The sequence below is a fragment of the Dreissena polymorpha genome, chromosome 5 (genome assembly GCF_020536995.1).
Source record: "Dreissena polymorpha isolate Duluth1 chromosome 5, UMN_Dpol_1.0, whole genome shotgun sequence".
NCBI lineage: Eukaryota > Metazoa > Mollusca > Bivalvia > Myida > Dreissenidae > Dreissena > Dreissena polymorpha.
In genome coordinates, this window is record NC_068359.1 from 106690254 (window position 1) to 106714432 (window position 24179).

Below are 24179 nucleotides of genomic sequence, written 5' to 3' on the forward strand. Positions count from 1 at the left end.
ACTTACTAGTACGCAGGTTGGTAGAGCAGTCACTATACTGTAGGGCACTTATTAGTACGCAGGCTGGTAGAGCAATCACTATATTGTAGGACACTTATTAGTACGCAGGCTGGCAGAGCAATCACTATACTGTAGGACACTTACTAGTACACAGGCTGGTCGAGCAATCACTATACTGTGGGACACTAAATAGTACACAAGCTGGTAGATCAATCACTATATTGTAGGACACTTACTAGTACACAGGCTGGTAGAGCAATAACTATACTGTAGGACACTTACTAGTACGCAGGCTGGTAGAGCAATCACAATATTGTAGGACACTTACTAAAACCCAGGCTGGTAGAGCAATAACTATACTGTAGGACACTTACTAGTACACAGGCTGGTAGAGCAATAACTATACTGTAGGACACTTACTAGTACACAGGCTGGTAGAGCAATCACTATACTGTAGGACACTTACTAGTACGCAGGCTGGTAGAGCAGTCACTATACTGTAGCACACTTACTAGTACACAGGCTGGTAGAGCAATCAATATGTAGGACACTTACTAGTACGCAGGCTGGTAGTGCAGTCACTATACTGTAGGACACTTACTATTACGCAGGCTGGTAGAGCAATCACTATACTGTATGACACTTACTAGTACGCAGGTTGGTAGAGCAGTCACTATACTGTAGGACACTTACTAGTACGCAGGTTGGTAGAGCAATCACTATACTGTAGGACACTTATGAGTACACAGGCTGGTAGAGCAATCACTGCACTGTAGGACACTTACTAGTACGCAGGCTGGTAGAGCAATAACTATACTGTAGGACACTTACTAGTACGCAGGCTGGTAGAGCAATAACTATAATGTAGGACACTTACTAGTACGCAGGCTGGTGGAGCAATCACTATACTGTAGGATACTTACTAGTACGCAGGCTGGTAGAGCAGTCACTATACTGTAGGACACTTACTAGTAAACAGGCTGGTAGAGCAATAACTATACTGTAGGACACTTACTAGTACGCAGGCTGGTAGAGCAATCACTATACTGTAGGACACTTACTAATACGCAGGCTGGTAGAGCAATCACTATACTGTAGGACACTTACTAGTACGCAGGCTGATAGAGCAATCACTATACTGTAGGACACTTACTAGTAAGCAGGCTGGTAGAGCAACAACTATACTGTAGGACACTTACTAGTACGCAGGTTGGTAGAGCAATAACTGTACTGTAGGACACTTACTAATACGCAGGCTGGTAGAGCAATCACTATATTGTAGGACACTTACTAGTACGCAGGCTGGTAGAGCAATCACTATACTGTGGGACGCTTACTAGTACACAGGCTGGTAGAGCAATCACTATTCTGTAGGACACTTACTAGTACACTGGATGGTAGAGCAATCACTATACTGTAGGACACTTACTAGTACGCAGGCTGGTAGAGCAATCACTATACTGTAGGACATTTCCTAGTACGCAGGCTGGTAGAGCAATCACTATACTGTGGGACGCTTACTAGTACACAGGCTGGTAGAGCAATCACTATACTGTAGGACACTTACTAGTACGCAGGCTGGTAGAGCAATCACTATACTGTAGGACACTTACTAATACGCAGGCTGGTAGAGCAATCACTATACTGTAGGACACTTACTAGTACGCAGGCTGATAGAGCAATCACTATACTGTAGGACACTTACTAGTAAGCAGGCTGGTAGAGCAACAACTATACTGTAGGACACTTACTAGTACGCAGGTTGGTAGAGCAATAACTGTACTGTAGGACACTTACTAATACGCAGGCTGGTAGACCAATCACTATATTGTAGGACACTTACTAGTACGCAGGCTGGTAGAGCAATCACTATACTGTGGGACGCTTACTAGTACACAGGCTGGTAGAGCAATCACTAGTTCTGTAGGACACTTACTAGTACACTGGATGGTAGAGCAATCACTATACTGTAGGACACTTACTAGTACGCAGGCTGGTAGAGCAATCACTATACTGTAGGACATTTCCTAGTACGCAGGCTGGTAGAGCAATCACTATACTGTGGGACGCTTACTAGTACACAGGCTGGTAGAGCAATCACTATACTGTAGGACACTTACTAGTACGCAGGCTGGTAGAGCAATAACTATAATGTAGGACACTTACTAGTACGCAGGCTGGTAGAGCAATCACTATACTGTAGGATACTTACTAGTACGCAGGCTGGTAGAGCAATCACTATACTGTAGGACACTTACTAGTACACAGGCTGGTAGAGCAATCACTATACTGTAGGACACTTACTAGTACACAGGCTGGTAGAGCAATCACTATACTGTAGGACACTTACTAGTTACGCAGGCTGGTAGAGCAATAACTATAATGTAGGACACTTACTAGTACGCAGGCTGGTAGAGCAATCACTATACTGTAGGATACTTACTAGTACGCAGGCTGGTAGAGCAGTCACTATACTGTAGGACACTTACTAGTAAACAGGCTGGTAGAGCTTTCACAATATTGTAGGACACTTACTAGTACGCAGGCTGGTAGAGCAATCACTATACTGTAGGACACTTACTAGACCGCAGGCTGGTAGAGCAATCACTATACTGTAGGATACTTACTAGTACGCAGGCTGGTAGAGCAACATTATATTGTAGGGCACTTACTAGTACGCAGGCTGGTAGAGCAATAACTATACTGTAGGACACTTACTAGTACGCAGGCTGGTAGAGCAATCACTATACTGTAGGACACTTACTAGTACGCAGGCTGGTAGAGCAATCACTATACTGTAGGGCACTTACTAGTATGCAGGCTGGTAGAGCAATCAGTATACTGTAGCACACTTATTATTACGCAGGCTGGTAGAGTAATCACACACGGTAAGACACTTATCAGTACGCAGGCTGTTAAAGCAAACCCTATAACATAGAACACTCACTTGTGAGTGGGCTGGTAAAGCAGAAACTTGAATGTTGGGCACTTAAGAGGTTGGTAGATATACATGTACTGCAGTACATTAAGTAGTACGTAGCCTGGTGAAGCAATCACTATTTTATTGGACACTTACGCAGGCTGCAGCCCTGCTGCCCGGAAGTCTGTCTCCAGCCGTGACAGCAGCGGTACCGAACGATGGGGTGGGGCTCGAGCTTCTCACGGTAAGTCATGTGGTACTCCGTCCTGAAGTACACAGGCGGGGTTCAGGAGGGAAACATGAACTTCAAACTTCCACTATATTAACCCTTTGTATGCTGGGAAATTTGTCGTCTGCTAAAATGTCGTCTGCTGAATTTCTAAAATTAGCATTTTCTTCGATTTTTTTACAATAATACCATCGGAATAGCAAACAGTTTGGATCATAATTAGACGCCACGTTCTGTGGCGTCTCATCTGGATCCAAACTGTTTGCAAAGGCCTTCAAAATTCGGTTCCAGCACTGAAAGGGTTAATAAACCAGAAGTATATTGTACTGCTGCAGAGCACGTATGTATGGAGCGAGCGGTTTGACTTTCAAAATTGTTGTTATGATTTTAAATATTGGAAATTGTTATTTCAATTCATTTATTGTTAGTTTGTTTATTGAATCCATTTCAATATTGTTAATTAGTGTTAAAACGTCTAATTTAAATTGTTATATTAGTCGCAAACTGCTTTATGATAAATGCCAATCGTTTATATGTTAATTATGAATACGAGATTGCAATTGTAATGCGTCAATTTAAATATGCTTGTGACATTAACGTGGAGATATTACCTCTTAATTAAACTCGGTCTGTGATAAGATGTTGTGGTGTTTGTGCTCAAATTTATATAAGGTTTAAGTTGGCAAATAGCAGTTATTATTTTTATTTGATGTTCTTTATTTGTGTGCGTGTGATTCTATGGGTTATTGTTTTCCATTATGAATTCGAGAATAGTTACTTTGTTTAGATACACAAATATAGTCCTACTAAATATTGTGCGATAAATTAACACCCGTTATGTTTAAATATGTAATAAAGCATATCGTTAACTGCCCATATGAATTCCACAATGAAGTGGCTGACGTTAGACTACAGGCGAACATGATGCAAGGGACATCATACATCTTAGAATAGAAGGGTCTTTCCCAAAAGACACGTACCTATAAAAGCCTTAAAACTATACATCGATCTATAGATTTTTCGGTTGAAGAGTTATTCAACGAAAAAAAGCCTGGTTGAGATATGTATACAGTACTGTGGCAACTTTGGAAATAATATCAATAAAAACATTTGACTCGAAGCGTTTAGCGTAATGCAGTTAAAGATTAAGCATTTGAACCAAAAGGGATGGTAACAAAAAGTAGTACAGAATATAAAACGAAACTAACAATATTTTAAAGTAAATCGTTGCCAAGAATAAGTGCATTATCAAAAATAATCGTTGTATTTATTTATTTATTTTTTAAGTTGTAAAACTAGAAGAAAGTTCGTAAAATTGGATTTTTGACATTGAACCCGCTCTAAACGCATGAAATAACGCAACGCATGCTTTCTTTTATAAATTGTCGCATTATTGAAAATGAAACACACTCATTAAGTATGCGCAGTAAATAAAACGAATCAAAACAAAATTAATTTATTTTCCCGTTCGAAGATAAATCGTTATGCAATTCACCAAATCAAAATAAAGGAAAATGACAGATTTAAGCAGTATTGCATCATGTTTGCAGCTTTTAAACAAGCCCGTCAACGATGCACGAAGAAGAATACAATATTATCCTTAACGTGCTCTTAAATCTGTAACATTCAATAGATGATTGACTTCCGGTGAAACTTGTTTCGCATAATGGTTCATTTAAGTACATTTTTCAGTCAGTGGTGTTCTACATTAACCCATTTATGCCTAGTGGACTCTCCCATCCTTCTAAATTGGATCAATTTATTTCCAAAATTAGGGATGTCTACTATTATGTATTTCTATATTTAGAATATTTCTTACAGAAATTCCCATAAGCAAACAGCGCAGACCCTGATGAGACGCCGCATCATACCAAGGCCTTTTTTTCTATACGCTAGGCATAAATGGGTTAAGTAATAGTTTCCATCACTCTTAAAAGGAGAACTTCATTGACCAAAGATCATCGGTGAAAAATAAAGTCGTGCTTAATCCACATTTATTCGTTTGTTATAACACTAGGAATCATCAGATTATCTTAAGAATTTTTATTTAATTCGCAAATCGTTTAGGGGTCGAACTGATAGAATGACAAACGGAAAACCATGAAGTCCAATCGCCGTAATGGGACAATACAGATCGGTCTTATTATAGATACTGGTTTGCCGACTTTAACTATTAAGATGTGCGTAAGCAAGTGTTCTTTAAAGCTTTACTGATGCAGATCTAAGATTAAATTATTTACTTGGCCATTTGTTTTTATTGTTTTGCTGCAAAGACACTCTTTGTATTTTCATTATAAGGTGTGCACATCAGCTGATAAAACTTGCACCAATACGTGTGCAAGCGACAATGCTTCAGTCGCATGTTCTTGAATAGATTTAGTAAGTACATGTAAAATAAACTTTGTAAGAAGTATCCAGAAAAGAAGCAGGAATAAAATCGCTAAACCATAAAAACGATACATTTATTAAGTTAAATTATTTAAAGCGTTACACTTTTCTAAAGTAAAAAGCTTGCTGCTTGTTTTGTAAGATTTTTTTGCGAAACTATATTTCGAATGTAGATAAAAAAAAGAGCTGTCACCATAGGATGGCATATGCCCCCTATAAACGCTTTGATAGAAGTTATGAGCATTTTTCGAAACCTACACGCAGATTTCGAAACCTAAACGCGGACCCTAAGATCAAGGTCAAGGTCACAGGGGTCAAAATATGTGTGCGTATGAAAAGGCCTGGTCCATATACACATGCATACCAAATATGAAGGTTATATCTCAAGGGACATAGAAGTTATGAGCATTTTTAGAAACCTAAACGCAGATTTCGAAACCTCAACGCGGACCCTAAGTTCAAGGTCAAGGTCACAGGGGTCATTTTTTTGTGCTTATGGAAAGGTCTTGTCCATATACACATGCATACCAAATATGAAGGTTATATCTCAAGGGACATAGAAATTATGAGCATATTTCGAAAACTAAACGCAAAGTGTGACGGACAGACGGACAGTGCGATCACTATATGCCCTCCTTCGGGGGCATAATAAATGTAATTATAGTAAATCGTCTTTGTATTGAAAATATGCATACGTCTCGGTTACGATTCCCATATATTGAACGTAAACAACGTTTATAAGACCATTGAATAATGACCGTTTTATATCGATTACGTACCACCACATTACTGTGTCAGACGAGTCCAGATTAACATTCATTACCGCATGATTTCGCCTGAACGACGTACTATGACACTAAACAACGAGTCTACGAGCTTTGAAAATGTGTCTGCTTGGATCCCTGCGGGTCATAAAGCTGTTCGGTGGGTTGGATTTGACTCAAATTAGTGACTAGGATAAATGTTACCGGAAGTGACATAGGGGATATTTTCGGATGTCACCGGGTTTGGGAAGGCCTGTGTTCAGACTATAAGTGAACAATTATTACCTGCGTTCATATCCGACACACCACTGCTGGTTGTCACTGCAGTTTGGCTTCCACACCTTGACGAAGCGGGTGTACGATTGAACACACGGCTGGCGACTCGTGCTCATTTCCACGTGCTGGTACTGGCACACGTTCGGCCTGAAACACACATTGGAATATCAATATGAAGGACGACTTTCTAATTCTTAAAGATATTACAATAGGCATTTGCGTTGTATTGTGCTTAAAATCGTTCTTTTTTCACCAGGAACACAATCCAATGAGTTCTTATAAACGTATGCTTATATCTTCAGTGTTTTTGGTAAGTGGCATTTGTATTGAAAGGAATGTCAGCTTCAATTGATTTTTATTTTCTCGCATAATGGTTCTTTCGTATAATATTGAATCTTGTCGTGCATAGACAAGATAGTGATACACATGTATTTGCCCGCTAATGCGGTGTCGTGGGGTATGAAATGGGCGTAGGAGTATCAAGTGTGGTCGGCCTACGGACAAGAACTAATTATAGTAGCATTATTGTTTTTTCCTATTGTAAGTCAATCACTCAACGCATGTTTTGGAGATCGGTTTTCGAAGTTAATGTGCAGTTTACACGAAGCATGTAACTCTATCAGCCATTTAGGAATTATCTGTGACATTCATGTACACTAGCTTGAAAAGACGCGCACGGTATTGTCTGTATGTCAATCACATTATCTCTTTAGTGGAAGATTTGAGTTTGCTTTTCAAATTGGATTAAAGCTACTTTTGACATTTTCGCGGCCCGCGAAGACAGGTCTATGATAAATTCTAGTTAATGACCTTGTTATGATTCCAATATCAGAGGGTGGGGATTTTTTTCATGGCTCTATGTCAATTTTTTTCTCATTAAACATGATTTTATATATTTATTTGAATATACACTTCAACACCGTTATTTCGAAGTCGTCGTGACCGTTAAAAAAACTTCGGATTAACGATAATTCGAAATAAACATTTGACAGAAGACTTTTTTGATTCTGTTAAAATAGAACGTTGCTAACTTAAAAGCGTAAACTAGTCATATAGCAAAAGATTTCCACTTGTAACAAACGGAGGAATAAAAAGATTCTTGTTCTTGTTTTTATTTTTGTCTAATTACAGAACATATAAAATATAACGAATAGCACAAATTATCAGACATACAAACATATGAATACATTTTCGGAAATGAATTAACTTTTTTTTACCAATACGCAATGTCTCTCTGAACACCAGCTTTCGCACAGACGACAAAGGTGTAATTATCGGCTTTTGACGCGCCACGACAAGGTGTGAAAATACGCTCAGTATTTTGCAGTTTTGACTTCGGATTAAAGATTGATAATAAGGTGCGAATTATAGTGTTGGGACCGACTGAATCACTTCGAAATAACGATTTCTTCGGTTTTACGAAGTTCGGATTAACAATGAAATTTTACATTAAACAAAGAAGAACCAAAATCGGGACCCGAATAATACTTCGAAATAACGGTGACTTCGGCTTATCGGTGTTCGAAATAACGGTGTTGAAGTGTATTGGGCTCCTACAAACAATAAAAAATAAATAAATAAATACTTATCTCTATCCAGGGTACGTAACTTTCACCTCTGGCTAAACCGCGCATAAATATAACAGTTTAATTTAGCAGTGGCGATTATTGTTAATCAGTTACATTTTGTGTGTAAGCGCATGCTTGATAATCATATTCTCCACGCATGCGTATTCGCCCAGACGATTTCAGTACAAATGAGCGTCGCTCTGGGAAAACCGGGCTTCATGCATTTGCGTAAAGTACCGCTTCAGATAAGCCTGTGCAGCATACACAGGCTTATCAGGGACGACACTTTCTGCTTTATGGTGTTTTTCGTTTAAATGAAGTCTCTTCTTAGCAAATATACGGTTTATGCGAAGAGTGCCGTCCCTGATTATATTGTGCGGAATGTTTTAAGCCCCGTTTTACCATAACAAGACTCAAATGTATAAAGAAATGTTATGTCCGATTATTACCAGCAATTACTGCCGGCTTGGACAAAAATAGGCCATACACCGATTGCAGAATTACGTATTTGAATCCTAATGCATCTAAATTGGCTTAAACAGAATGGCTTTATAAAGTAATGTATTACATTTATTCTACATACTTATCGTACATGGCATTTTCAAAAGCTACTTTTGGGATTCAGATGCAAATATAATATGCGCGTGCATCTAAATACCAACTTATCAGATTATATTATATGGCCTCTTTCTTCTTTGGCGGAAGGCGACCAGGTATAAACGGTTGTTTATGGTCTCTCTCTCACAAGGCGGAAGGTTTCCAAGTATATAAGGTTGTTTATGGTCTCTCTCTCCCTTGGCGGAATAAGGCACGGTATTAAGGTTGTTTATGGCGTCTTTCTTCTTTGGCGGAAGGCGACCAGGTATATACTGTTGTTTATGGTCTATTTTTCCCTCGGCGGAAAGTGGCCAAGTATTATTGTTTATGGCTAAGTAGCTCTTATAAATTATATTGATGGCATGGCCTAGCAACGACTAGTTCTAGTTTGTTAGGTTTTTTTTTGTTTCGTCATATTTCTATGTATACTTGTGTTTGGGATGTTTCTGCCTTTTATATGGTGGCCTTAAAAAACTATAAATATACAATTGAGAATTTCTTACAATCACTGACAAACATGACGGGGGAATATTCACCTATGATGTTCTGTTGCTCACCTCTTTGTTTTAAAAAGGTTTGTCCCTCTCGGGAGTCAACCAATGGAATAACCAAACGAATCCGAGCATAGCCTTTAATTGTCAGTGTTTGGCTACGTAATACGGCTAGTATAGAGGAAATATAAATACCCACTGTAATTGGTAAGCGCTGGCTAATTCTATACAATTTCAGGACGATCAAGGTCACTCGAGTGTTTGAAGCGACCACAAGCCCGTAAGAAATTACAAGACATAAAAGGCAACACAAATAACAAGATGACTGTCTAAAATAAATAATTATTTTTTTATGTAACACGAAAACCATGGTTGACAGTAGCAATTGACTAAACGTTTCTTTACGTAAATATTTCGTGTAATTATCCGTATCTTAAAAAATAACGAACATATATATTCTGTTTAAAACAGCTTACTAGATTTTTTGTAGGTTTGAACAATATTTATTACTTATAAGATAATACTCTTGACTATTTATTCTTATATAATTACTTTAAAAGGCAAGTTAAATGACTATTGGTGGCTAGTTCCATAAATACAAGTCATCTATATTGATGGCCAAGGCCACTGAATTATGATATTAGCTAAGACATTCAACGAATCAATAAACGGACACGAGAAGAATGCAATACATAATAATACTACAGAATATGTTGTGCAATTCGGTACATTAATATCATCTAACATAATTTCATAATTCAGACAGTGAAAATTGTAATGCCACTGTTATGTCCGGTTGACTAAATAATATGTGTATAATATGATATAACAAGATCTTGTAATGTAGTACGGGCATATGGTAACTTAAACTTCAAACACTCACAGAGCCTTGTTCGCGCCATAAAAGTAACACGTTCGATACTTGTTGCTAATAGTTAAACGTTCTCGTATGCATTTGAACCATGGTCTTTCCCCTGTTTAATGCATTGTTCTGACACAGCTCCTTCTTCTGAGGGGTCGCGGTGCGTTATGACACGTACATTTCGGTTTCCTTCCCTGCCGTAGTGAGTAACAGTGCGAACTGGCAACGGCCTTGTATATGTGTGAATGGCAATTCTTACACAATTTACCAGTGACAGCTTAGCTAGTGCACACACTGAAAATTATGCTTCGTAATATGCTAGTGATCTATTAAAATAACCGGAAGTCGACACGAATGTAGATTTTGACGTAAACCATTGCACATACATTACGGCATAATGGCAAAAATATCCTGGTAAATTTCGCATTGTTTTCACTTAGCAGGAATGTGTAAAAAAACGTTGCCAAACACTCATTGTTTAAAATAAATAATGAACGCCAAAGCTGCAGTGCAAATACTTGCACCCTTGTCAGAGCAACACTGTGCCAGACAGAGGTCATTAACATTATCAGACTCGGCCTTTTTGCCGCCAATGGGTGATTCAATTAGTAATAAAAACGCTTTATAGACTATTTTTCTTCGTAAATACCGTATGACATTCAACAATACTGAACGGACGGATGGACCACCCGTATTTTCATGCAAACGTTAAAATGGTCACCACTGATAATGAATGTTAAGATATCCCTTTAAAAATATAAGATCGTGATAATTTCATGTATTATATTTATTAATTTAATTAATAGCAATAGTCTGTTTCGTCGTGAATTGACTGATCTTCTATTTAACCTGTCATAAAGATACATGGAAAACAGACACCAGTGTTAGTGTGCAGATTTAAAATGACATTCTTACGATACATGTGTCAAGAATTTCTGAACCATATATCAAAACGTGTTTTCATAATTGGTCATCTTAAGAAACAATCATACCTGAAGTATTTAAGTTCTGAGAGAAATGCGTCCAATATGCCAAATAAGTACAAAACCTGAGGTTGTGATATACCTGCTTATACAATAAAAACTGCAAATATGATTCACGTTAAACTGCAGCGATAATTATAGACCGTAAAAGTGAGAACAATTAACTCGAGTCTGGTCGTGGGGTAGAAATGCTGCATATGCCAGCCACTTTGACCAGTGGCACTAAAGGACCGGTGGGATTCAGAACGCTGGGGATGGACACATCTGAGTCCCAAACTGCTATTAGTCTACTAGAATACAAAGTAATTTTATAGATTACGTTATATTGTCATTCTGATTGAAGATCAAGATGAGATACAAACGATTTACGTGATTATTTATGGTACCGTGTCTGCCCAGACCGGCTGCAACGACTGTTGAATATCGGACATTATAAGACCAATTTCCTAAAGAAACATATTGACATTGCTTAATGCAGTCTACGGATAAGCCTATTAGAATGCTGATGATCAAAGTAAAAATGCTTTTCCTTAATGTTTCCAATCGTTGATGTTGTGAAGATACATAGCCATTTTATCATTTATTATTTGGGGATTCAGCAAAAAATATTTTGATTTTTATAAAGACAACACAGTATGCGTCTTTCAACATATAAGTACACTTGAAAACATAGTGTCCAAACTGGCTGAAAGAGTTACATGCTTCATGTCAACTGTGTATCAACTGCGACACCCGATCTGATAAACATACGTTCAAACGTTAGTCTTCAATAAGCCTAAAACAATTCCTGCTTTAATTAGTTCATGTTCAAAGACCGGCAACATGTGATGACCTCGTCCTATTCGAATGGGTTTAAAGCTCAAGACAGGAAAGTCGATACTTACAATACCCCGAAGAAAAAAACTTTACCAGAAAATATAAATGATACTTACTTGAACTATCTTGTCAGTTAGCTTACCGTAATGGACTGTATGGGCAATTGCAGCAGAACTACCAATGTATTAATTATTACATCAGATTATTCGCTTAAACATGGCAAAACAAGCAATGCGACTATGGCACTGCACCACCAACGACTAAATTCGTATTATATGAAAGGTAGGCCACTAGCAGTACGAGGGCAATAGACAGTACAATAACGAGAAAGAGAACACCAAAAGATAATTATTCCAATGACCCAGAATACAACATGACATGGCGTTAAACACTCCACTGCTTAAGAAACACAGACCTCACAATAAAATACGTTAATACAATAACGCTAAATACACTAGATATTCCAGTGTATGACTTAAAAACAACTTTATGAAAACAAAGCATCGGTCACCACAATTAAATACATGGTCTAACCACTTAACTATGAAAACCAATGCGCTAAGATTAACATAAAAAACAAACACAGTCCCAAAATACTCGAGAAACGCCTATGACATCAACAACTTTTCAATTAAGCATGATATATGTACAAGAAATATTTCAAAACAGTAATACTAACTTTAATAAACACGTCCCAGGCGCTTACAAGTACTAATGACAATGTTCGTCATACATGTTCCTTTAAGATTCAGTCTTTTTTTTAGGAATGGGCTTGGTATGCTCTTTCATCCAATCTAAACCCGACATCCATGAAACACGTTACATCATTTCAGACTGATGCCTGACCCGAACTCACGACCCTCTTATCACTTCGAGATGTCTGAAACCAATCGGTGCTGGAGGGAAGGTTTTGCATAATTAACAACTTAAAATTCCTTCCTCAACTTGACAATATCCTGAACGGATTAGATGAACTTATTAGCTCTAAGACGTTGACATATATTATATAGAAATGGGACCATTAGTAGGACCAAGCAATACCACGAACCTAAAGTAGGAATCAAGGCATAGGTGTATCACTGTATTCTCACCGCAAAACGAAAAGTAAAGCTGTTAGTTAGATCGTTTGTTTGTTGATTTGTTCGCGGATTCAACAGGATTTCAGACATAGTACGTTGGTCAGTTTATCAACTCATAATTTCCTGGTTATTCTGATCTATAAGTATTATGTGCACAAACCTATGCCAGTAATTGACAACTGCCATGAATGAATATGAGGTAGAAGAATACTCGCGATTGGACGTATGAGTGGTGCCGCGATTGGAAGGATTTAATGACCTATGATTGATCCCGCGATTGGAAGGATCTCATAACCTATGATTGGTTCCGCGATTCGAAGGATTTCATGACCTATGATTGGTGCCGCGATTGGAAGGATATTATGACCTATGAGTGGTCCGCGATGGGAAGGATTTCATGACCTATGAATGGTCCCGCGATTGGAAGGATCTCATGACCTATGATTGGTGCCGCGATTAGAAGGAATTCATGACCTATGATTGAACCCGCGATTTGAAGTATTTCATGTCCTGTGATTGGTCTGGAGATTGGAAGGATATCATGACCTATGATTGGTCCGGCGATTGGAAGGATATCATGACCTATGATTGGTCCGGAGATCGGATGGATATAATGACCTATGATTGGTCCTGCGATTGGAAGCATATCATGACCTATGATTGGTGCCGCGATTGGAAGGATATCATGACCTATGATTGGTGCCGCGATTTAAAGGATATCATGACCTAGGATTAGTCCCTCGATTGGAAGGATATCATGACCTATGATTGGTCTAGCGATTGGATGGATATAATGACCTATGATTGGTCCCGCGATTGGATGGATATAATGACCTAAATTGGTCCAGCGATTGGATGGATATAATGACCTATGATTGGTCCCGCGATTGGATGGATATAATGACCTATGATTGGTGCCGCGATTGGAAGGATATCATGACCTATGAGTGGTGCCGCGATTGGAAGGATTTCATGATATATGATTGGTGCCGCGATTGGAAGGATATAATGACTTATGATTGGTCCGGAGATTGGAAGGATTTCATGACCTATGATTGGTCCGGCGATTGGAAGGATATCATGACCTATGATTGGTGCCGCGATTGGAAGGATTTCATGACCTATGTCTATGATTGGTGCCGCGATTGGAAGGATATCAAGACCAATTATTGGTCCGGCGATTAGAAGGATTTCATGACCTATGATTGGTGCCGCGATTGGAAGGATAAAATAACTTATGATTTGTGCCGCGAATGGTAGGATTTCATGATAAATGATTGGTCCGGCGATTTGAAGGATACAATGACCTATGATTGGTCCCGCGATTGGAAGGATTTCACGACCTATAATTGGTGCCGTGATTGGAAGGATATCATGACCTATGAGTGGTCGGGCGATTAGAAGGATATCATGACCTATGATTGGTCCCGCGATTGGATAGATATAATGACCTATGATTGGTCCAGCGATTGGAAGAATATCATGACCTATGATTGGTCCCGCGATTGGTAGGTTATAATGACTAATGATTGGTGACCCGATTGGAAGGATTTCATGACCTCTGATTGGTCCGGAAATCGGAAGGATATCATGACCTATGATTGGTCCCGCGATTGGAAGGATTTCATGACCTATGATTGGTCCAGCGATTGTATGGATATTATAACCTATGATTGGTCCCGCAATTGGAAGGATATAATGACCTATGATTGGTGCCGCGATTGGAAGGATATCATGACCTATGATTGGTCCGGCGATTAGAAGAATTTCATGACCTATGATTGGTCTCGCGATTGGAAGGATTTCATGACCTATGATTGGTGCCGCGATTAGAAGGATATCATGAACTATGATTGGTGCCGCGATTGGAAGGATATCATTACCTATGATTGGTCCGGAGATTAGAAGGATTTCATGACCTATGATTGGTCCGGCGATTTGAATGATATCATAACCTATGATTGGTGCCGCGATTCGAAGGATTTCATGACCTATGATTGGTGCCGCGATTGGAAGGATTTCATGACCTATGTTTATGATTGGTGCCGCGATTGGAAGGATATCATGACCTATGATTGGTCCGGCGATTAGAAGGATTTCATGACCTATGATTGGTTCCGCGATTGGAAGGATAAAATAATCTATGATTTGTGCCGCGATTGGAAGGATTTCATGACAAATGATTGGTCCGGCGATTTGAAGGATTTCATGACCTATGATTGGTCCCGCGATTTGAAGGATTTGATGACCTATAATTGGTGCCGTGATTGGAAGGATATCATGACCTTATGATTGGTCCGGCGATTAGAAGGATTTCATGACCTATGATTGGTGCCGCGATTGGAAGGACATAATGACCTATGAGTGGTGCCGCGATTGGTAGGAGTTCATGACCTATGATTGGTCTCGCGATCGGAACGATTTCATGTCCTATGATTGGTGCCGCGATTGGAAGGATTTTATGACCTATGATTGGTCCAGCGATTGGAAGGATTTCATGACCCATGATTGGTTCCGCGATCATCAGATGTGTAGTCCAGCACTATACTAACTGAGCTAGCTGACGCGGTATTAAAGCTGTAATAGCCAGAACTCTACCAACTAAGCTAGCTGGTACGGCTTTGAAGCTGTAATAGCCAGCACTCTACCAACTAAGCTAGCTGGTCCGGTATTGAAGCTGTACTAGCCAGCACTCTACCAACTAAGCTAGCTGGTCGATTATTGAAGCTGTAATAGCCAGCTGCTAGTCCAGCACTCTACCAACGAAGCTAGCTGGCCCGGTATTGAAGCTGTAATAGCCAGCACTCTATCAACTAAGCTAGCTGGTACGGTATTGAAGCTGTAATAGCCAGCACTCTACCAACTAAGCTAGCTGGTCCGGTATTGAAGCTGTAATAGCCAGCACTCTACCAACTAAGCTAGCTGGTCGGGTATTGAAGCTGTAATAGCCAGCACTCTACCAACGAAGCTAGCCGGTCCGGTATTGAAGCTGTAATAGCCCGCACTCTACCAAATAAGCTAGCTGGTCGGGTATTGAAGCTGTAATAGCCAGCTGCTAGTCCAGCACTCTACCAACGAAGCTTGCTGGTCCGGTATTGAAGCTGTAATAGCCAGCACTATACCAATAAAGCTAGCTGGCCCGGTATTGAAGCTATAATAACCAGCACTCTACCAACTAAGCTAGCTGGCCCGGTAATGAAGCTGTAATAGCCAGCACACTACCAACTAAGCTTGCTGGCCCGGTATTAAAGCTGTAATAGCCAGCACTCTACCAACTAAGCTAGCTGGTCCGGTATCAAAGCTGTAATAGCCAGCACTCTACCAACAAAGCTTGCTGGCCCGTATTAAAGCTGTTATAGCCAGCACTCTACCAACAAAGCTTGCTGGCCCGGTATTGATACTGTAATAGCCAGCACTCTACCAACAAAGCTTGCTGGTCCGGTATTGAAGCTATAATAACCAGCACTCTAACAACTAAGCTAGTTGGTCCGGTATTAAAGCTGTAATAGCCAGCACTCTACCAACTAAGCTAGCTTGCCCGGTATTGAAGCTGTTATAGCCAGCACTCTACCAACTAAGCTAGCTGGCCCGGTATTGAAGCTGTTATAGCCAGCACTCTACCAACTAAGCTACCTGGTCCGGTATTGAAGCTGTAATACCCAGCTGCTAGTCCAGCACTCTACCAACTAAGCTTGCTGGCTCGGTATTGAAGCTGTAATAGCCAGCTGCTAGTCTAGCACTCTACCAACTAAGCTTGCTGGCTCGGTATTGAAGCTGTAATAGCCAGCTGCTAGTCCAGCACTCTACCAACTAAGCTTGCTGGCCCGGTATTGAAGCTGTAATAGCCAGCTGTTAGTCCAGCACTACAACAACTAAGCTTGCTGGCTCGGTATTGAAGCTGTAATAGCCAGCTGCTGGTCCAGTACTCTTCCAACTAAGCCTGATGGCCGGGTATTGAAGCTGTAATAGCCAGCTGCTAGTCCAGCACTCTACCAACTAAGCCTGATGGCCCGGTATTGAAGCTGTAATAGCCAGCACTCTACCAACTAAGCTAGCTGGCCCGGTATTGAAGCTGTTATAGCCAGCTGCTAGTCCAGCACTCTACCAACTAAGCCTGATGGCCCGGTATTGAAGCTCTAATAGTAAACACTGTAACAACTAAGCTAGCTGGCCCGGTATTGAAGCTGTAATAGCCAGCTGCTAGTCCAGCACTCTACCAACTAAGCCTGATGGCCCGTTATTGAAGCTGTAATAGCCAGCACTCTAACAACTAAGCTAGTTGGTCCGGTATTGAAGCTGATATAGCCAGCTGCTAGTCCAGCACTCTAACAACTAAGCTAGTTGGTCCGGTATTGAAGCTGTAATAGCCAGCTGCTAGTCCAGCACTTTACCAACTAAGCTTGCTGGCCCGGTATTGAAGCTGTAATAGCCAGCTGCTAGTCCAGCACTCTACCAACTAAGCCTGATGGCCCGGTATTAAAAAGGTAATAGCCAGTTGCGAGATATTTAACAGTTTTTACAACTTTTCAAATTAACGCCAGTCACTACAATTTTCTGTCAACAATTTAAAAAAATTGAAGTCAACAGCAATCGAGCTAATCATGACAATATAATTGTATGTATTCGTTTATTCGGTGCTTAAAATATTCTATATTTAAGGTTAACTATGCGCAAAAATATATTGCATAGAGAAGCACATGTAGCATACTATGAATGTGAAACAATATAATTACAAGATAAGTATTGATGCAAAGCATCAAAGGGCGTCGGGAATTTCAGTGTAAAAGGCACTCAATGAAGTTACATGGAACGATTTTTTTTCGACTGTAAATATTAATATATTGGCCGATTATTTTAAACAATATAGAAAAAGATACTGGTATAACCATTATCTATGATTTTGTGTTATAACCCCCAAATAACCATTATTTATGATGTTGTGTTATAACCCCCAAATAACCATTATCTATGATGTTGTGTTATAACCCCCAAATAACCATTATCTATGATTTTGTGTTGTAACTCCCAAATATTTCATAAGTTCATTTTATTAACATTGGCTTCATCTTTTTACTGGCATCCGTGTGCAGTTTTCATTAATGGAACAAAACTGTGTATGTTTTAAAAAATCTGCTTCATCTTGTAATCGTTATTTCATATTTTTTTCAACTTCAAGGGGAGACTATTCTGAACTTATTCTTACGTTGCTCATTTACGATAGGGGTTGAGTACTCATTGATATGAAAACACTGTAAAAGTTTGAAAAAAAATGAATGAAAACTGTAAATTGTATAAAGAAGCTGCATTTCACAATACTTTGAAATTCAGTAAAAGATCATAATAGATTTATTGCTCCGATATTCATCATTTTCAATAGGGTTCGTGTAATACTGATAAAAAAACACTTAACAAGTTTGGAAAGATTCAGACGAAAGTTGTGAAATCTTTTAAACAAGTGGATATTGTTTATTTTGTCAAATTTAATAGAAAAAAAATCTGAACTTATTGTCACGATGTTTCTCATTTTAAATGAGGTAAAAATGCTCATTGATATGAAGACAATGTAAGTTTGGAAAGAATCTGATGAAAAATGTTGACATAATCACCTAACCAAGCAGTTTTTCACTTTTATTTTTAAATTCAAAGAGACATAATTCTGGACTTATGGTCCGATATTGCTCATATAGAGCTTGGATTGGGTCCTCATTGATAAAAAACCTGTGAAAGTTTGGGAACATTCGGATGAACATTTTGGACTTCGAACAAGGATTTCAAATTTTCTCAAATTCTAAGGAAGATAACTATGGACGTAATGGTCGGATAATGCTAAAGGGCCCATACCACCTGGATAGTAATACGTGTCGCGCTTTGCGGTCTATATGTGGTTCTTAAAAAAACTCCGAGGAGTGCTTGACTCTAGAGAAACGGGTTGCTTGGACACAGCTCCTCCTTGATAAGTGGCTGCTTCCTTTATCGCAACTCATTGTTACAATCAATAATACGTGTCGCGCTTCGCGCTCTATATGTGATAGGGATAGGCCTATGATAGACAACCAAAAAAATACATGGATAATAGATGTGTTGTTTGCATTTATTTGTTAATATAAAAACACGTGTATTTTTTATAAGACATTTAAGTGATGTAAGAAATTTTAATTAACGTTGTCACCACGTTGCATCCATTAATTTTAATAAAATGTCCAATTGTAGTGAAATGGATTTTAAAATGTCTACATAAAATAAAGCGTTATTATATTTATTAACCTGACTGAACAAAATGTCAGCCGCCGAACTGTTCCGTTCGTGCCGGAACCCGGGATTGAACCGGGAGCCTTTAAATGACTGTTGCGTAAACAACTTCAGTCTAACGCTCTCCCAACTGAGCTATTCCGGCTGACATTCACTTATTTACTGCTATTTGGTGAAGTTGTATATAGCGATCGTTATTATATGTCTATTAATAAACTAATACATTGTACGTTTTCGTACCACTACACCTTCCATTAAACTTGCTTGCGCGATAGGTCGTCAAATATCGTACTACATTGATTCTCCACTAAATAAGCAAATTAGAAAAACCACAAAATAAACATATTTTGATTATGTTTTGTTTTTATACAAAACATCATTTGTTTTTATACAAAACCAGAAAGTTTCGCGTATTTGCCCAGTCCCTGTGATCTTTCCCCTGTGATCAGTTGTGGATCTGTTATTAATTAAAACAATTAGCTTTGTACTATTGGCAATAAATGTTGTAATGAATGTAATAGGCACACATGCAGTACTTATTTACACTAATTTGCACAAAAAATCACCAATATGCAAGATATTCCTAAAACAAAAATATATACATTGATCCGTAAAATAACTTCTCCTTCCATAAGCGAAAAAAAATGCATTACATACTAGTCGCCGCCCTCCAGGGCGACGCCAATGATCTAGTTCGATCGAAGATCAACTCAAGTATACAATTTAAAAACTGCTAATTAAGGTGTACCCTAAGAGATTTGTAATTGCATGTGTATTCCCAGTCGGTAGGCCGTATCGACAAGATCATTGGTCAATGTATCACCACTAGATAACACATTTGGGTGTAGATAAGTGCATTATGTTTAATGAAATAACCAATGCAAATAAATTAACAATCTCGAAATGAAAGCGAGATGACGGGTTATCATTGGTATAAGTGATTTGGGCAAAATTTTGCAAGCGTGTAACAACTGGACACCAGTGTGACATTGAGCTAAACGTTATCACTAGACAAACGTGTTACAATGAAGTAAAAACAAAACAATGCCCCGCAGAAAATCAAAACTAGCTTGATATATGAGATGAAGTAATAGCCTCGCCGATCCTCGTGTTAAAAGCTGAATTTCAAGCATGCAAAGCTTTGCATCAGTTAAGGTCTAGTTCATCTTATCTTGTCTTCTAGCTTGAAAACAGATACCACATCTAAATTGATTTGAAATAACTTTTTATAGTGGCATCAAATAATTTATTTGGAAATAAATTGAAATGTAACAGTATATTTCCTTTTCATAGTTGGTCACTGGTCGACAATTATTGCACTGATATACTGAGATGTTGGCGTCCAATATGTCAATGTGTCAATGAAACCAGAAACCTGTCGAGTGGTGAAAGACCAGCTGTTTAAGTCAATATTACAACTATTGTTCGCTTTTCAACGGGTGTGGATTTGTGAGATACGTAATAAACCATAAATAATGATAGAACAATGAACAATGTCATCAATCACTCAGGCCTGGACGATTGGTAAAAGTCAAGCATTTGCAACTAGGCTCTCTTCTTACTCAAGTGGTGGACCTCTCGGACCATGGTGGGTTACAAATAGACATTTGCGTGATTGTTGAATGATGTTTTTTTTCTGCCATGCTAATTGTAACTGCTAATTGATTATAAGTACTGTTTATAATGGTCTACACAAGGACCGCTCGGTTCATCCTTGCCAATAGAATCTAAATACAGCGGCGATCGAGAAGAAAATGATACCTCTGCCACATCAAAGACAACTTGAGGTTTTCATACCGTCTTCGGATGGGCTTGTTAAAAAGTGTGGGGTACATTTAGCATACTGTCCCCATATTTATCACACTAGAGAACAATACAAATCAGTTTTCCTCAAGGAACATGTCATAAAGACGATGCAGTGTGTGTCTTATTAGGCTAAGTTATCTAGAAAACAAAGTGAGGTCCTTAAAGTTACATGCTCAATGTTACATGAACTTTGACTTTGACAACCGATCTTCTAGAAATGTGTGTATTGACTAGCTAGCACTAAGACAAACAATGCTATCTCATATTAGTTCATCTCAAAAGAGCGAGAATACCATACTTTTTATTGCTTACAAAGCCAAACTATCCGATTTAAAGCATACAACAATGCTTGTTCGGAATGGTATAAAATATTAAATCCAAGGTGGAGCACTTACCTCAGCACACAGGTCCTTATTTTTAAATGCACTTTGAAATAGACATTGCTTTAATAGCAAACAAAACCATAAATATTTTAAACACGATATAATTCGACTGACCATAATTCGCGCACTTACTTTTTCACTTACACGATGAGAACCAGCGAACAATGAGAACACCTCAAGAAAAAAAACAAATTTATAACACAACAACTCCAATAGAAATATAATGAATTATGAAATTTTTCAAACGAGACACTACAACATAAATAATGTTACTGATAATAAACAATAAATTAAAAGCCGTAAACCAGTATAATCCGGACAGTAACCTATACATAAGTACTCTACGGAACGAGATCTAACACCTATACATAAGTACTCTACGGAACGAGATCTAACACCTATACATAAGTACTCTACGGAACGAGATCTAAGTAACCTATACATAAGTACTATACGGAACGAGATCTAACACCTATACATAAGTACTCTACGGAACGAGATCTAACACCTATACATAAGTACTCTACGGAACGAGATCGAACAGTAACCTATACATAAGTACTCTACGGAACGAGATCTAACAGTAACCTATACATAAGTACTCTACGGAACGAGATCTAAGTAACCTATACATAAGTACTATACGGAACGAGATCTAACACCTATACATAAGTACTCTACGGAACGAGATCTAACACCTATACATAAGTACTCTACGGAACGAGATCTAAGTAACCTATACATAAGTACTCTACGGAACGAGATCTAACACCTATACATAAGTACTCTACGGAACGAGATCTAACAGTAACCTATACATAAGTACTCTACGGAACGAGATCTAACACATAATTACACTTACATTTACTGTTAACCCACAAATTAATGCACACCAAAGTAGAAACAAGACGAGAGTTTATGGGTCGCATAAACAACAACACAATGAACACCATGGAACAATTTATAACATTATCCTGCCGATTAAAAATATTATATATCGACGATTCGCCTGGCCAGACATGATTACAATACTTTTCAATTCGAGATGTTTGAAACAAAGTGGTACTAGAGAGTGCTGCATTATTTAATGTCCATATTAAAGAGAACCATTCATCCACCTGACAAATAGCCTAAACTTAACGTGAAACTTTCCTATTAAATGTGGACTTGTATACGAAATGGTATAGCTGTAAATGTCAGTTACCGGAAATAAAGTATTTTAATACCACAAATATATTGCATACATCCTAAAAAAATCAACAATAACAGGAAGGCAACAGAATGGTAAGTATTTTTATATTTGGGATGCGTCTTGGATTACAAACGTGCAGTGGTGCATTCGTGGCGGTGAAGCACTCTGCGTATTATAAATTATGTAAAATACAATTAAAGATGACTGAGATCATTTCTTAATTAACTCGGAATGAGTGTCAATACTGCTGATTGGCGTGATTGTTTAACGATACCAAGTACGACAGGCGGTATCGATATAATTAATGGTCATCATACTGTAATCTGTCTCTTTCAATTAAATCATTCACATATACCAAATGAATTAACACTTATTTTACGTTCTTGTCACGAGAAAAAATATTGACAGCGCGGTAAAAAGTAGTCCAACATGTCTCAGAGATCTGGCACGCGGTCAACTGTTCGACAAGCGAACAAGAGTGTCAGCAACGGACCCGGCGGTCGAGCAAATAAAATGTCAACTAGACACAAATACTCTACCCTGATAACACTTACAAGCACAATCCGCCAATTTAACACCTTTGAGTTTTTCCAACACCGAGGATCTAATCGAGGCAAGACAAAAAATAAAATGATGACAAGGGATGTAATAGAAATCAGATACCTTAAGAGTCGACACTTAATAAAGCTTTCTAATAAGCGACAACACGCACATGGCAATACAAGGAGGTTGAAAACATATGTTGAGATAATCAGACTAAATTCGCCAACAATACATCAATTATAAGCTGACAATGCTTTGATATTCCGACGTAAAGTTTATTAAAGCAATCCGAACGGTAAAACCACGTTTAAACACGTCCTTAGTTCAATGGAAACAACTAGAACACAATATGGCAAACCATGTGAGAAATATACCTTAATCGAATCGAAACAACCAAGACGTAATGATGCAATACATATAATGAAAATACTTTCTATAGATAGGCTTGTTGCCACTTGGCAAAAAAATAAACATTTGGCCACTTGCAGTACTTACATATTTGTTTAGCTATCGAATGGTAATTCACGATTCGTCGTGTTACATGATGTGTATTATACTGTTCGAGTTTGAGTTGTAAATCGAACGGGTATTAGAAAATATGTAAACACATAAAAAACTTTAATAATCATATAATGGGCAAAGATAATTAAAGACAATATATTCGTTTGCTTTATACATACAAACATTCATGTAATAGATCAAACGAAATCCATTGCATAAACGAGTCGATTTTTTTCATTGACTTGCCGATAAACATAAAAATGACCTATTTAGTATACCTTCATTAATTCAAGATTCACTTTAATTATTAAACTACATTATGATTTGTGAAGTGTATTTAAGATTAATCTCGGCATTCTTAAAAATACAATTACGGGTTAACTCAAGCACACAGCTGACACAGTATATGTCAATGTCTCGATAATGAGAGCAACATTTGAGTAACACTTTTCAACCACATTTATAGAAATGCACCACAAAATATGTTCACAAACCATTGCTATACGGTGAAAACAATCATGTCATTCGTCAT

General features: G+C 38.3%; 1 protein-coding gene across 4 annotated transcripts in view; it reads right to left on the reverse strand.

Moving 5' to 3' along the window:
* LOC127832189 (multiple epidermal growth factor-like domains protein 6) overlaps positions 1-24179 on the reverse strand; it is a 119821-nt gene that overhangs the window by 70388 nt on the left and 25254 nt on the right. For all 4 annotated transcript variants that reach the window (XM_052357487.1, XM_052357489.1, XM_052357488.1 and 1 more), the window contains exons 2-3: positions 6587-6724; positions 3077-3186 (exon numbers count right to left, since the gene is read on the reverse strand). In XM_052357487.1, coding sequence (XP_052213447.1) covers positions 3077-3186; positions 6587-6724 — 248 coding nt within the window. The remainder of the gene's footprint in view (positions 1-3076; positions 3187-6586; positions 6725-24179) is intronic.